Source organism: Hoplias malabaricus, chromosome 5 (genome assembly GCF_029633855.1).
Source record: "Hoplias malabaricus isolate fHopMal1 chromosome 5, fHopMal1.hap1, whole genome shotgun sequence".
NCBI classification, from domain to species: domain Eukaryota; kingdom Metazoa; phylum Chordata; class Actinopteri; order Characiformes; family Erythrinidae; genus Hoplias; species Hoplias malabaricus.
The window spans coordinates 42677287-42692734 of NC_089804.1; the positions used below are offsets into that span (position 1 = coordinate 42677287).

A 15448-nucleotide genomic window follows, 5' to 3' on the forward strand; every position below is an offset into this window, starting at 1 on the left:
GCTTCTGGAGAAATCTCTGAGTGGAGTTTACCTGCGAGGCACCAATCTTTTCACCATAATGACATATTTTTTAATATTACGCCATAAAAGTGTTTCCATGTCTTTAATCTGTATGCACTGAGCTATGAATATCAAATTAGTTCCAGCCTATATCCCGCACACCCCCATGCCATCAGCTCGAAACATCCCACACCACATGGGATTGCTTCCTAAGGCTTATGACGTCAGGAGCCATGACTCTCTGAATCTGCTCGTTTGAGAATTTTTTTTAAACACTGGTTTCAAAGCAGACATTCAGCCATGGCACTGACTGCTAATTTTGCTCAAGATACATCTACAAGCAAAAACAATACCACAGGCACCTCAAGGTAAAAATCTTGATTTTTTTTCCACTGGAGGGAATTCTTTAAACAACTTACTGTTAATTTTTCGCACAGTGCTGCAAACTAAACCATAGTTGATCATTAAGAATCCCAAATTTCATTAAAAAAATCCCAAGTTTTTTTATTCTATTTGTTTATTTAATTAATGTATTTATTTTTTGACCGTTACGATTTTCATCGACTCCTTTCACAAGAACAATGCCCAATAAGAGCTTCGACGAAAAAAATATCAAGATTACAAACGGTCTAAACCTACCTTATTTGTTAAAAATAAAACGTAGAGCGACAACAAACCCCATAAAGGTCTTACACAGAACTTAAAACACGGAACGATCCCCTTCTCTAGCCTCAGTCTTATTTATACAGCAGGAGTTGGCTGTAATGGGCTATCACTTACCCGCTGAAGGTCAGACAGTACACAAGTTTAGAGGCAGTTATTTTCTCCAAACTCGCCGCTCTGTGAGTTCTGAAAGCGGCGCTGGTATCGGTTCCTCTCTCTTCTTCTGGAAGTGAAAGTATGAGCTGTTGTGTGACTCTTCCTCACTGTCGTTACTTTAACCCGATCCTCTGCGCTCCGTTAACGCGTCTGTTTTCTTTCCGCGCTCGGCGCTGTTAGTGCAGCTCGCGCTTACACTCCCCCCGTCACCTGCACTCACTTGTGACGGCTCAGCCACCAATCACAGCGCGCTGCTGCATCATGGGTAATGTAGTTCGTAAAGACGTAACCGAAATCTTTCGTCCAAGGACGCAGTGTGTAAATTACATAGGCCTGAAAACTTAGTAACGCGTGGAAAAGGCTTAAAACGAGCAGGATTTGAATGGGTGGCTTAATAAAACATTTATATATTAAATAAATCAAGTAAAAATATATTTATATCTCATTCCAACGCCTTAAGTTGTTCCCTATATTATATAAAATTCAGTGTCATCACCACAAAACTGGAGGGCTGCTGGACAAGGAGACTTAGGAGAAGTGTAGGAGTGTGTAACCATATCCCAAATCACTCCTTATTCTTTAATAAGGGCACTGTAGATGTACACATTTAATGCATTAAATGTTAGACAATAAGTCATGCTGCAGACTACTGCATAGATGGCTCTGTATTAGACACAATATGCACAGTCTACTATGGTCTCATTCCATTCCATCAGGATCAAATGAACCATCCAGTGCATAATGCAACCCCTAATTTACTAAAACCCAGGGCACTGCAGAGCATTTCAAGAACAGAGCAAACCCAAAACACCATCCTCACACAAACAAAAGCAACACAAAATAAAACAATTGTACACTTCTATTGAACTGCATTAACAACAACAAAAACCAAGTGTTTTTTCAGGGAACTGACCTTCAGCTCCATCCCATCACCTGCTTCAGACATGCAGGGAACCATTGCAAAAGCCACACTGGCCCATTGGAAGTGCCAAACTCTCAGTAGGCCTTTACTGAAGTCTTCAGCAAAGTCCCACACATGCCCCACAGTGCATTACCTTAAAGGTATCCCCAGTCTTCCAGGAACATCAGAGGGATGCAGGGACTCGACACATATGTTAGTCAAGTCCACAGTTTCCCCTTCTTCCTGCATTGCTGCTCCCACTGCTCCCTTGTGAGTTAGCACTGCTAGCAGCATTGCTCAGCACCAACACTGTAACTGCTGTTGCCTCTGTTGAAAGAGCCCTGCTCCCACTTCTGACACCAGTTGTAGAATTTTAGAGTTGACCGTCGAGGACATTTAAATTTAACAGGTTGATTGCTCTTCATTGAATCTGGCTAACTACCAAATGCTTTGACGGCACAGGAATGGCACTAGAGCAAGACTCAAAACCCATGTTGGGTCACATTCCAGAAGACTATGAGGATGGTGGATTACTTCAAGATCAAACCACCATCCTGTCACACTAAAACAATGCATCTACTGATAAACTACGTCAATAACAAATATAAAAATTTAGTCTCTCCCCCAGGGAACTGAGGGCATGCTGGGAGCTATTTTACATATCTCTCTCCTTACCTTCTTTGGTTGTGCAGGGGACTGTGGCAAAGGTCACATTATTTCCAAATGCACAGTATGCTCAAACTGTTTCCACTCAATCTTGACAAAGACTTAAAAAAAAGTCCAGTTACACATAACTACTGTCCCATTAATCATGCTTCCACTCATGCAGAGGAAATGTACAGCTTGGAGGTTGCCAAAATATGTTCAAAAATAATTATAGAAAATACGCAACATTTAAATTTTCGTGGTTTCAAATTTTTTTTTATTTTCCTGACATTTTGACCTTCAAGTCTTGATAAGGCTGTTTCAATGTGGTTTTACTTTAATTCTAACTGTACTCTGCTCCATTTGAATAACTATCACTGTGTAAAATGTAATGAATTTGCTTATTACCAATTTACAGAAAAGGAAAATATTAAATAAAATCTAAATTAGCTTCCAGGATTTCCTTGATATCTTGCTGATGACTCCTCCCACCCCCTCCCCCACCTCTACATTATGACGTTGCACAGAAGACATTTTCTTTCCGTCATGTTGATACCACTGGGTGGCAGTGTTTTCAATTAAAAAAATAAATAAATAATAAAAATAAAACACACTCAAGTTGATACTTCATCTTTTTTATTCCAATAAACACGTCAGCCTGTCACTCCCAAATCGTTGTAAGCTTTCATTTGAGGGGGAGAAATAGCCAAAATAATAAAAAATAATGATTATTTAAATAATTATTTGTATAAATCATATCAATATTGGAAAGAAACGAGTGACACACGAGTGACATAACTGCAGCTACCCTTCCACATGATCTCAAACATTTTCTCTTAAAAACAAAAGAATCTGGTGAAATTCAAGATTAAAAATAAGAAAAGACACAAACATTCGGGAAAAAAAAATATTTAAAAAAACCAAAACCTGCATTTGTGTACATTCAAAAGCCATATAATTTTAATCAGCCAAACATGCATGATCAGAGTCAGAAAGCTGCATTCATATGTCCCTAGGAATTAAGTAAATTAAGTCTATAAAACAACAGTTCTCTTGCCCCTAAAGCTAACACAGAGCTATAATCTACTTAGTGTAGTTTACGTTACGATAGAAGTGGGCTGCACCATTATATTCAGAACAAGGGATTCAACAGGGCGGTGAAAGGAAGAAAAAGACCCATTTAAAATGGCAGAAGTGCACAGGTCTTTACAGATAAGAGTGAAATACTTGAAAAACTGTACCAGCTGCCTCTGAAGACTGTCATTCTCTTTAAATGTTGATCTGGATGGTGTTGTAGTAGTTTTATTATGTCATTAGCTGCAAAAGCTTAAATGTCAGGCAGAGCAAATACCATTACTGATGCATACGCCACTACACAGAGCTACTGTCATACAATCTGACCTCCTAGCGTCTATACGATAACTGAAACAGGAATGCTTCAGATTCCAGCCATTTACAACAGCCAGAGTGTACTGTTTTACAAATGAATATGGGACGACACGAGCATGGAATAGTGCATGCAAAAGACCTTAACCTTGCCACAAAACTGAAGGTGAAAACTGCCCTTTTGCATAGATCTGAAACCAGTCTTTCCCTCGTAACTAATAAAACTTGCTGAGATTTGTGTATTCCAGCATTAGAGAGCAATTTTGACCCAAAATGACTCCTACAAGGCTTGTTTCCACAAGCACAATTAGAGAGCCTGTGATCCTCGCAGTAACACAAGCACCCTACAATGCCAAACATCTGAGAACACAGTGCAAAATGATTTGTTGAGGCCGAAGCAGGCCTTAATTCCCGCTTGTGGTTCTGTGTGGTTGATGACAGAGCTAATCTAAATGTATGAAGACGTGGGATACTGAGGGTGCCACCAGTCCATGAGACGCACGCTGTGAACAGGGTCCAGCACCACTTGAATGCCCTGTTCTCCTCGCAACTTCTTGCCCCGGACCACCGGTGAATCCTGGAACTCCAGTCTCACTCTGTGGTGTCTCATGTCTGTGCTCACGTTAATGGTGAACTGGAAGACAACATTAGAACCACTGATTAAAAACAGGCGGAATGAGGTGTCCACCGTGTGGGTAAAACATCTGACTGCTTCCAGTAACTGCACAGAGGTGGTACTGAAAGTTAAAGTGCTCATTTGTTGAGTAAAAACTGATCTTGCCTTTTTTAAAACCCCATTTAAACCATGTGCTTTGAAATAAGTTCTGCACCCCACTTACCAGGGTTAGTGTCATGCCCATAACGACAGAGGTAAAGATAAAGTTGAGGGTGGTGACTCGCAACAGGTAGCAATCAGAGTCTGGGTTAGTGAGGACGTCCTTGTACTGCCTGGGCAGCTCCAGCCCCCGGTTACACCCATTCTTCATTTTGATTGGCTGAAAGGTAAAGACAACAATGACAAATCCGACGATGGGCAATGTGACCCTGTCTCAGGTTATAAATTTAGAAGCAGACACTGTCCTGTACCTGCTTCACAAATTTGAAGTTGAATTCCCACATGGTGTCAGCTCTACTTCCAGGCACTTTGTTGACCCAAAACAGCAGACACTAAAAGAGTAGAAGAGGGAATCAATTACTCTAAAGCCTTCATAAGAGAAGGAAAACCTGGCACTGTTTTGACGGCAAACCTTGGAGTTGAGTAGTGTGGTTGGAGTAGACTCGGGGAGAGGAGGACTCTTGGATACTCGCAGGCTGAATGGCTCGTAAAGATGAAAGAGGGAGCGGATTACACGGGCACGGAGACAATGCATCTTTGAAATGGAGCCTGGCTGAAGGCGAGAAGGGAGGTCTGCATCAAGACTGTAGTGTCTGGAAGTAAGCGAGGCAAGGAAAGAAAAACAATGGAAGAAGAAACTATCAGTCACAGGAAAATTATCAAAACAGTTCTGTAAAAATGAGAATACTGTTTTTTGTCGCGTAAAGGGGTGTGCCTGTGGTGGTTGCTATTTCCATTCAAGACTAAGACATTAGACTTTAATCACCTGTCCAATGTTTTAATAAAATGTTATGTTTAATATGTAGCCAATTAATTTTAAAAGCTTAATTTGATCAGAACTGAGTTCATAAACGCTGCTTAGTGAGACAGACATGTTAATACAACGTTAATTATATAAATTGAGTGAGTCAAAGTGAGACAAATTAAAACTGTACTGAAAATAAGAACACATCTTAGGGCTGGGCAATTAACTGACAATTAATCGAAATCGACATTCAGAACTTCTAATTGACACTAACTTCTCTGTATCGATTTTTCTTCTAATTCTGCTTTTTTATTAATTATTATTATTTTTACATTCACACACAGTATGTTCATGTACTGTCCCCTTATAACCACCCCACTGTGCTTTTAGTCATGTGATTCTGCCACATGGAAAAACACCAAAATAATCATTCATTAATTGTAATAGGAGGTAAAATGTTCAGTTGTGATATTGATTTACTACAACATTTTACCTGGAATCTGTGTGAAATGCACTTGTAGAAATGTGTGTTATCATCTCTGACTCTCTCTTAGCTCGATTACCTTACCTCTTATAAAGCCGAGTCCAAAACGCTGCGGTGCATGTGACAGCCCATGAGTTCCTGCAGATCAGTGCAAACCTGCAGACGTCTTCGGGGCGTATGTACGCAGCGAGAACGTGCCATATGTCAATGGGATACTCGTCTCCGTCAATGCTTTCACTATTTTCTAAACAAATACAACACAATGTAGGTCAGCACTATGTAGGTTAATACACAGCAAATGTAGGTTAGCACTAGGGCTGGGTATTGACAGCAATATTATGTTATATTTATCACAATGAAGGACCATAACAAAGAACAGACTTGGTTTAGTAATTCTCAGTAATGAACCTGAAGGACTCTTGCCTTGTGCCTTTCAGTGTTTCTCCTGCTCTTATCCACTTCAGATCTGGAATTACTCGTTAATTTACTGGTTAGTTGAATTATGAGTATTGAAGCACAGGGAACACAGAAAAACGTGCAGGACAAGGGTACTCCAAGAGCAGCAACGGGAAACACTTGGCAGATTTGGATAGACAAAATATTGCAATAAAAATTACCTTTGCGTCTCTTATTTTTCTTCTTATGTGACACCTTTCCTTCACAGTCACCTTCCTCCGAGTCCAGCTCCTCACTGCTGTCATGTGCATCTTTACTCACGCCTGCTGCAGACGACAGCACTTCCTGTACAGGACCTTGGGAGGTCTCGAGCCCACAGAGTAATTTCACTGAAACAAATACACATAAGCTCATCAAAGATAGAGACAGATGCAGCGTAGTCTAAGAGCATACTTAAATGAACGACAACAAAAATAGCTATTACAAATGCTGTCTGCTTTTCTTTACATAACAATAAGGTAAGTAAAAACTTAAAGGGATGGTTTCCCAGACAGGGATTAAACACAATCCAGGACTATATGCTTCTTTTAATGAAAAACGACAGTTGAAAATGCTGTGTAGTCCAGGACTAGGCTTAATCCCTGTCTGGGAAACCACCCCATAGTGCCTCCAAACTTCCTACTGCTGTTTGTGTTTACTGTTAACACTAGTGTCACATGGGGGCGCATGTCATCACAACACAACTTTCTGAGAATCCCATCTAGTTTCTGATTCTGTTGTGTACCACGCTGCCCAGTGGAAAAATAAATAAATAATAGAAAAAGCTGTGCCTCAACAACTGAAAGCTATGACTTTTCCCTGTGTTCACAGTAGTGGGCGTGTACAGAGAGGAGGACCTTGGACTGTGTCTCTGTTTCTCCGGGGGTGGAATGAGAAATGTCCAGAATGTATCACTTCGTCATTGCTCTGTGTTTTAACAAATTTACACAAAGTAGAGAAAATCGCTAGCACTTATAGGAATTAACTGGGCAACTGTCATTTTGTAATATTGTATTGTCAAGGACAGGAGCTCACGTTGAAAACCAACTTTAAACGGCCAAGTAGCCGTAGTTTTTTTGAAGATGAGGCATACATTCTGTACTCAACATCCCGTAACAGATTTATAAGATTAATTTAATGAAATCAGCTCAGATTTGTCCTACAAACCAGATATTAGTTTATATTTTGTACATTTACAAAACAACACAAATAAAAAGAACATTTCCCTGTAAATTAGTTAAATTATTTGTTATTTGTCTGTGTGTGCACTTAAAACGTTTTCTACCTTATGTTTACTGTATATTCTTATTGCAATATTTTAATTATTTAATAAACATTTTAATAAATGTTTTAAATACCTTGTGTTGTAACTGCTTTTACTGTTTCTGTTGTCTCTGTAAAGCATTTTTAATTGTCATTGTGTACTCTATAAGTAAACTTTTCTTGCCCATGTATAAGACACTTGAAAAATAAGGTGTTTCTGTCATTAGTTGAAGTCTAGACGCGTATATTTGGTTTTTATATACAGCTTACCTTCTTTTTCAATAGCATTGGCCACAGCCTTTTTCACTCTTCCCGACTTGACGATAGCGGGGTCGGCGTTGGCGTAGTCAGCCACCGTTACTGCGGAGCACACAGACAAGAGTTCAAGTTACCGGCCGGTCCTACAGCGGAATGTCAAGTTAGCATGATGCTAAAGCTAATCCAGTTAGCCGGCCAGCTTAAACCAGCTACACCCACAACAAACCGCACTTAATGAGCACAGGAGCGTTGGCTCTAACAGAGATCAACCTCTTTAAAGGCTTAACCCCGTGGTAAAATGTTTTTCGGTAGCGGTAAACTCATTGAAGGTATCCCTTCAGCGTTTAATCCCTCACCCCGTTCTGTTGTTGAGCAGCGCCGAAGCTTCCGCAGCTTTAATTACCTGACTCCGAGCAAACATCGTCGGCTCGAAATTTCAGCCGTTTTCTGTTCCCTTTCTTGGGCATGACGACGACGCGTGTGTGTGGCCGTTTACCGAGGCTGCGCGCCCTGCCATGTCTGCAGCAGAGGAGGCGGGAAACGGAGAGAAATGAGAGAGAAAATGCGGTGAACTCCTCCAGGATCTTCAGCCATCATGGAACTGACCCTGCGGAGCGGCGCGCGTTCACGCGAGACTTCAGAGCTGCCGAGCGCACGGCGCGGCGATTGGCTGAGACTCAGCGGTCCGAGCTCCGTCCACCAATCAGGAGCGGTCCTCTACAAATACATTACGTCATTTCAATATTTGTGTTGTTTAAAGGCTCACCACTTAGGGTGGTCTTTCCACTTTGGGTGCTTTCGCATCTACCCTGTTGGGTGTGGACCTTCTGACTTTTCAGATTGATCTGAAACATTATTGCATGTGTGAAAAATGCCTCAAATCATATAAACAAATTTTGGTCCTACTAAAAAAGGTCTCTGTTCGATGAAAACGTTTTTGGATGTCATTTGAGGCAGTATAAAAGACAGAGACAAACAACCAGGTGATATAGTCACCGCCTTAACCCATAAATAGACAAAAACATTAAATACTTTTAGTTTAGCTTTAAATTCATTATAATAACCATTCCATGCTACCTTTAAAAAAAAACACTAGACAGCTTCTGAATCACTGTGATGCTTCACTGACAACCTTGTTACTTAAGGCTCAGCTCTGCAGAAACTGCACTATGTAACTTTTTGAGTTAAACCGCAGGAAAATGGCAGTAACTAACTGCATATTCATAGGCATGTGCTGAATGAAGATGGAGGGGAAGGTGTAAACAGGTACGTAACAGGTCCCATTTTAAGGCATTGTTCTGTTGATCAGAAATGAGTAAAAAAGGCGTGAAGGTGTGGCCAGCCCTGTAAATTACTAATGAAAATGCAGTACATGTCCTGAAGTGTCTGTAAGCACATTTCTAGAATGATCACTTTACAGGATGAGAACATTTGATTGAATAACAGAAATCTTCACTTTCCCTTTAAATTGTGAGTATTATTGGCCAGTTAAAATGCTACAGTTATTGATTATAGTCTGGAGTGTGTCTATGTTGGATCTTGTATTTTAAACAGTCCTCAAACGGCCTGGATTCCGTTGAGTAGTGCACTCTGGGGCAGCTGCATATGAGACTGAGGTCACTGTAATGCAGAGTGTTGTGATATATTAAATCATTATTATGAGATAGCAAGTCAGTTGTTACATGGGAAGACAGCCAGGTACAATTATGAGCCTCTCGGTTCACAGCTAGTGTCGTTGCCACACATTTTCAGAGTCCTGGGTTCAAGTCTCACATCGGGTCACTGTCTGTGAGGAGTTGTGTCCCTGTGTCTGTGTGAGCTTCCTCTGGGTGTTCTGGGTTCCTCCCACAGTCTATCACCATTGTGATGCTCCACTGACCTGTAATACGGAGAACAGAGCCTCTGTTGTTGTTACTCCAGACTAAGCACTGCAGAAACTTCACTATGTGAATTTTGGAGGAGGGTAAGGCAAGGCAAGGCAAATATATTCATAGAGCACCTTTCGTAAATGGCAATTCAAAGTGCTTTACAGAACTGTCCCTCCCCTCTCCATTGATTTTAGTACAGTGCTGTAAATATATATTACACTAAGGGGAGACCTAGGAGCAAAATTAATCAGATCTTGCTTAGAGTTCCTTTAATACATGATAAAATGTCCACTTGTTTCCACATTCCTTTATTACCGGTTGGGATTAAACCCCCATACTTGTCATCAATTAAACCCCTAAAACTCATCTCTCATCATCCAATACACATATTTACAAGTGATTTCCACAATATCCCCTAATGCCTTAATAGTGTTTAGATTGAACTCTACATCTTTGTTCATATCTTGGTAGCGTCCTCTATATCCTTTCCCCTCCACTAATCGTCTACAGCCTGAAAGCCCTGCCCTGGATTAGTTTCTAAGGTTTATTACATAAACCCTGGAAGCCTGAATCTGCATTTGAGACTCTCTGGACACTGCTTCAAAGCAGAAATGCTCAGCTATGGCGCTAACTGCTTATTTTCACAGATGATATTGACTTAGCTTATAAACTTAGCTTAGCTTATAAACTTAGCTTATAAACAACACCACACGGACACGTTTAAAAACTTGATTTTCATAGGAGGGGGGGGGGTCTTTAATATGCTCCAGTAGTGGGTTTTGAAAGCAGAGAAGCAGTAAAATGGTCAAAGCAAAGGTCTTCCAGGTTCAGGGTTGGGGGCAGTGTTGGTTTTATACAACCGGCGGCCGCCAGGGGGAGCGCGGTGTGAGGCCGAGCCCGAGCCCTCGTTGTGACAGGCGTTTACCGGGCATGACAGTCATGTCGAGCCCGCGTGTGGTGCTGATGTGAGGAAACTCCGCCGTGTGTTCTCGGAGCGGTTGAGTGTGGAGTCCGGGACTGATATGATATTACCTCCCGACGGCAGGAGAGAAGCCTCGAGTCCGCCACCTTCTTCACTGGAATATGGGTGCGTTGTTGTGGAGAGAGCGGTGACAGCGCCGGGAATGAGCTCGTAGAAAAAGAGAAGGAGAGAGAGGACGAGAGGGAGAGAGAGAGAGAGAGAGAGAGAGAGAGAAAGAGAGGGAGGAGTGGTCGTGGAGAAGGAACGGAGGGATGGCAGATGCATTTGGATGCGGCAGACGTGCCACACAGGGCTAACTAAAGCTCACTGCAACTGGTGGATGGTAAAAAGCGTAAGAAAAATAGCCTACAGTTTGAAGAGAAGGTGGAGCTTTTCTGCAGATGTTACAGCCACGGAAACGCGGTCGGACCTGAAAGTGAAGAGCTGGAGGACCTGGGTGTGTGGAGGAAGGCGACAGTCATGGAATAACGTTAGCCTAAAGGTCGAGGATTTGGAGGATAAACATTAAACGCTTGGCTACGCACACTGAAAAACAAACACCAGGGCAGGTTTAGTGTGGTTGACATTACAACACAATACAACAGAGATATATCTGTAGAAGTACAATGAAATTCAGCTGCTACTTCCCTATTGGATGCTACATGTAAATAGAAGTAAACAATATATTTAATACTCATGTGTACATGGCTCAGAAAATAAGTACTTTAATAACAAATCTACATAGTGCCACAACAGAGAGTTAGCTGCTATTTAAAGTATCGACTACATTACTTTCAACAGCGACTTTTACTTATTTTTTTTCTTAAAGCAAAACACCTCATGGACCTACTTTGAATTCACTCACTCACTCACATTTAGCAGGCTGAAGTTTCTCCACAAGAGGGTGCTGTTGGCAGTCAGCTTTTGGTGCTTTGCATCAATGACACTGCGTGTCCTCATTTTTTACTCTGTAAGTGGTCAGCAAATATGATGTGCGAAGTGATGCCCACTATTAACGAAGGGGACTCTGTGAGTTCCCAACGAGGCTCTCAGAACGGCTCGGACCCCGAGTCCAATTTCGAGCAGCTGATGGTCAACATGCTGGATGAGAGGGACAAGCTTCTGGAGTCCCTGCGCGAGACACAAGAAGCTCTCCTTCAGTCACAGGCCAAGCTCCAGGATGCACTGCATGAGAGAGACGTGCTCCAGAGACAGATCAACTCAGCGCTGCCTCAGGTTAGCATAATGGCTAATACGGGTATAAAGAAGTTGTATTTGTTCAGCAACATTCTGGTCCACTGCTTTCAACCCTGGTTTTATTTTCTATCTTAATCTCAGTATCTTCTTCACTAGTTTGCCGTGGCGTGGACTGTTAGCCATACGCGGCTAATAGTGTAAAATATCATACGTGAAATTTGACTAATGTTTTCTTCTTTACCCTAACGTAACCACCTGGAAATCATAATTTTAAAGTATTTCAGACATTAATTCAACATTTGTAAAAATGCAAATGTACAGCTTTAAATCTAACTCTTATAATTGAAAGATGATTATTTTATATGTTTTATGAACTAAATGATTCCATGATTTTGTTATCATTTAAGTCCTGATTTTTATTTATTTATTTCTATAAACAAGTTTCAGTTATGAGTCGCATGCATACGGCTATTAAAAACATGTTAACGTTCCTTTTGAAAAACAAGAAGAAGAAAAAAAAGAGAACAGATTTTAAAATCCTAAAAGCATCATGGAACATCACATACTCACACACATTTACCGACTGCTCCACAAGAGGGGGCTACTGAGCTTTCACAATGAAATTTGTGTCCTACTTTTAAAGAACCCCTCCAGTGAAAATGTTTTTTTTTTTTCCTTACAATTACCAGTCTGTGTGCTGATGTTTTTATGTGAGAACATATAACGTGAAATAAGATATCAGCATCATGGCTTAGTATTTCTGCTTTGAAACAGCCGTGTTCCGATGGGCAGTCTCAAATAGGCAGATTCTGACATGCAGGGTTTCTTACATCATAAACCTAAGGAACCAATCAAACGTGTGGGGTGGGGATTTTGAACTGTATGAGTGTTTTGGGTGGATAGCTCGGAAATAGAGGAGTGGACTATGATCTATGTGCACTGAATAAGGGCAAAGGTAGAGTTAGATCTAATCCTGAGTGATTTAGCAAACCGCGGTTAACTAGCATTTGCCACGAAGATAATGACATTCTATTGATTTACATAATTATGTAAAATATTGTATTTACTTTTCATAAACCAATATTTTGAATAACAGAATAATAGAACACCAAGGTCAAAATAATATAGTAACATTTTAATATAACTGACAAAGTAAAAGGAACGGGAAAAAAAACTTTCTGGAAAAATCTGATGGATGCAAATTTCTGTTCAAAGCGTGACTCCTGGATTATTGCAGATATTTCACTGGGGTGAAGGAGTTCATATAGCAGGGCTGAGTGAGAGAACTGGGTTTGTGTCATAACGTGTATCTGAAAAGTCATACAACAATATGTTTCAGGTTTGAGATGTGACTTCACACATTAATTCATAATAATATTATTTTTTACATAAATTGTTTCAAGGAATAGTGTAGTTACAGTGGTCTTTATTGTACATACACCTTTATAAATGTGGGAAAACGTGGCTCCTTCATCATCACTCATTCAATAGTGTACCATATATCATCAGAACATAATGCAGTTCAGGTTCTTCAAGAAACAACTGCCAATGCACTCTTTAAAGGTACAATATTGTTCTTAATGTTTAGATGATTTTTAAAGGTGCACTACATGCACTTTACTTGGAGTATGGCCCAGATTCAACACACCTGAGGCAGGTACCCACTTCGTGCAGTCCCTTGATCACCCGGCGGAGGTGTGTTGGGAGCTTGAATCTGGCAGGGACGACGAGTGAAGATCACAGCTGGAAATTCCAACATTCTATAAACGTTTAAGTATAAACATCATGTCAACACTTTTGTCTTTTATGTCACCAAAAATAAATAAATAAAACATATTGAAAGACCAATATTCCCTCTGGATCCGTTCTCCCCTTCAGCTAAAATCGATCTCTTATTCCTGTCAAGACATTTTATTACGCTTCTAAAACCCACACTTTGTGGCTTGATGCTCGTACTGGATAAACATTTATTTTCTCACAAAGGTGCAGCATAATTCGCTCACTCACATTGCCTCGACTATGACCCAGAAATGTCAGCTACAATGAATATGATTGTCTCCCAGTCAAAGGCCATACTCACCAGCGAGGTTAAACATCTCGCAATGCCAAATGGATTTTCCGAGGCGCGTTATGAAATGAAAGAATTAAGATAATGAAAATTGGACAGCTGTGTTTTTATGCATCCTTTCACCTGTGCTTTTAGCGCGCTTCCGATTTAGTTTGTTGTCTCAACCACTTGGTGACGTCTTACCTCCCTTGGCTCAACTATTGGTGGACCGCGGGCGCAGTCGATACGGGGCAGGCCGCCGGTGGAGGTCGATGGAGCGTAGACGTCTGACAGCCCTGCCTCGGCCCAGGTTGATGGAGCTGTCAGGGGCATTTGTGGGGCCGCAAAGAACATTTCAGATTGGCAGGCCTCACACGGGCCATGAATTTAATTCAGAGGTTCAACTACAGCAGCGTAGGGCTGGATGGTTCAGGGAGAATGGGCTGTGATTGATTTGGGCGAAAATTGAATTGAGTAATTAAATGTTTAATTTACGTTTTTGCACTGTAGTTTATGGCAGTAGTGGTAGTTTATCGTTAAAAGGGGAGCAAAAGGGGTGTTCAAGGGGTCAAAGAGTTGAGAGCAGAATGGAACACACTCGCACTCTTCAGGCGTGAACATCACTGCAGCTTAAAGCTTGGGCGTAACTTTACAGCGTGTTATTGGTCACTTAAACATAAATATGCTGAAAGAGATGATGGAGATCATTTATAATATTATCCTTATGTTTGGAGGCTGTGACCTTTTACAAAACAGAAGATCATCTCATCTCTCCCTATAATCCTCACAGTAAAACAACACACTACATACATCTGTTAATGCTTCAGTGGTGAGTTCCCCACAGCTTTTCTGTTTAATTTAACTCAGAATCTCCGGATTATTAAAAACGCTCAGTCAGGTTTGACCAATCGGTGGCGAGCAGTGCTTGGATTGTCCGCTGTGTGATTGTTTGCTTGGTTTTCTTTCTTCTCTGAGCTCGTTTCTGCCGTATTTATTCAGTACCTTTATTTCTCTGTGTTTATACATTGTTTAACCTTGTCTTTAAACACTCACATTAACACAGGTCCAGTGCTGTGATTGGAGAGACTCAGACAATGAGGCGGGACAGTTCTAAAGTCTCCGAGCTCTGTGTAAGATGCAGCACAAAACCACTCATTTTATCCCATATCCCAGGGTTTGTTTCATTTCACTGTGTGTTAGTTGGAAGGCTCCAGATCCCCAAATGTACAAGTGATGCACTTCATAATGTCCCCTTTAAAGAAATTCTACTGACTCAGACTTGGCGAGTCGCACAGGTCACCCAGCGCGGTGGCTTTTTATCTGGCAATCTAAGTCTGGGGTTTCTAAAGGGAGCCTTTCAGGAAGTGGCTGTTAGCTTCTCTTTCTGTCTCCGATTGCCGAGAGCTGGTCGTGTGCCAGAGATGGAAGATAGGAGTGATACTGATCTAGTTTGCTGTGTACCTTCTACCCCCCCTCCCACTCTCTCTCTCTCTCTGTCTCTCTCCATCTTTTACTGCTTCCCAGATTTAAGTCACCCAGCACTCATCCAGTTTCATGGAAGCTTCAAAAAAGATGAAGCTGGGAGCATTCTGCTTGTGGGTGGA

General features: G+C 41.2%; 3 protein-coding genes and 1 long non-coding RNA gene across 8 annotated transcripts in view; 2 read left to right on the plus strand and 2 right to left on the minus strand.

The window, feature by feature from the left end:
* tfeb (transcription factor EB) overlaps positions 1-1999 on the minus strand; it is a 45514-nt gene extending 43515 nt beyond the window's left edge. For 4 of the 5 annotated variants that reach the window (XM_066673028.1, XM_066673030.1, XM_066673031.1 and 1 more), the window contains exon 1: positions 781-972. The gene's annotated coding sequence lies outside the window, so the exon portion shown is untranslated. Of the gene's footprint in view, positions 1-780; positions 973-1874 lie in introns of those variants that run through there. The other variant, XM_066673029.1, reaches the window with a different exon arrangement.
* Positions 2000-2992: 993 nt separating this feature from the next.
* On the minus strand, positions 2993-8394 carry tmem183a (transmembrane protein 183A). The gene is made up of 8 exons (XM_066673033.1): positions 8175-8394; positions 7784-7873; positions 6433-6600; positions 5900-6059; positions 4999-5179; positions 4838-4918; positions 4591-4746; positions 2993-4385 (listed from the first exon to the last, which is right to left on the minus strand). Exons 1-8 carry the CDS (start codon positions 8236-8238, stop codon positions 4200-4202), a joined length of 1086 nt encoding a protein of 361 aa, XP_066529130.1. The 5' UTR covers positions 8239-8394; the 3' UTR covers positions 2993-4199.
* On the plus strand, positions 5087-7482 carry LOC136697779 (uncharacterized). The gene is made up of 3 exons (XR_010802751.1): positions 5087-5185; positions 6480-6591; positions 7082-7482. It is a non-coding gene; the product is annotated as an uncharacterized lncRNA (long non-coding RNA).
* Positions 8395-10542: 2148 nt separating the features above from the next.
* Positions 10543-15448, plus strand: part of ppfia4 (PTPRF interacting protein alpha 4) — a 139651-nt gene continuing 134745 nt past the window's right edge. The window contains exon 1 of the mRNA XM_066671158.1: positions 10543-11836. Within this exon, the coding sequence (XP_066527255.1) occupies positions 11588-11836 (249 nt within the window). The 5' untranslated portion in view covers positions 10543-11587. The remainder of the gene's footprint in view (positions 11837-15448) is intronic.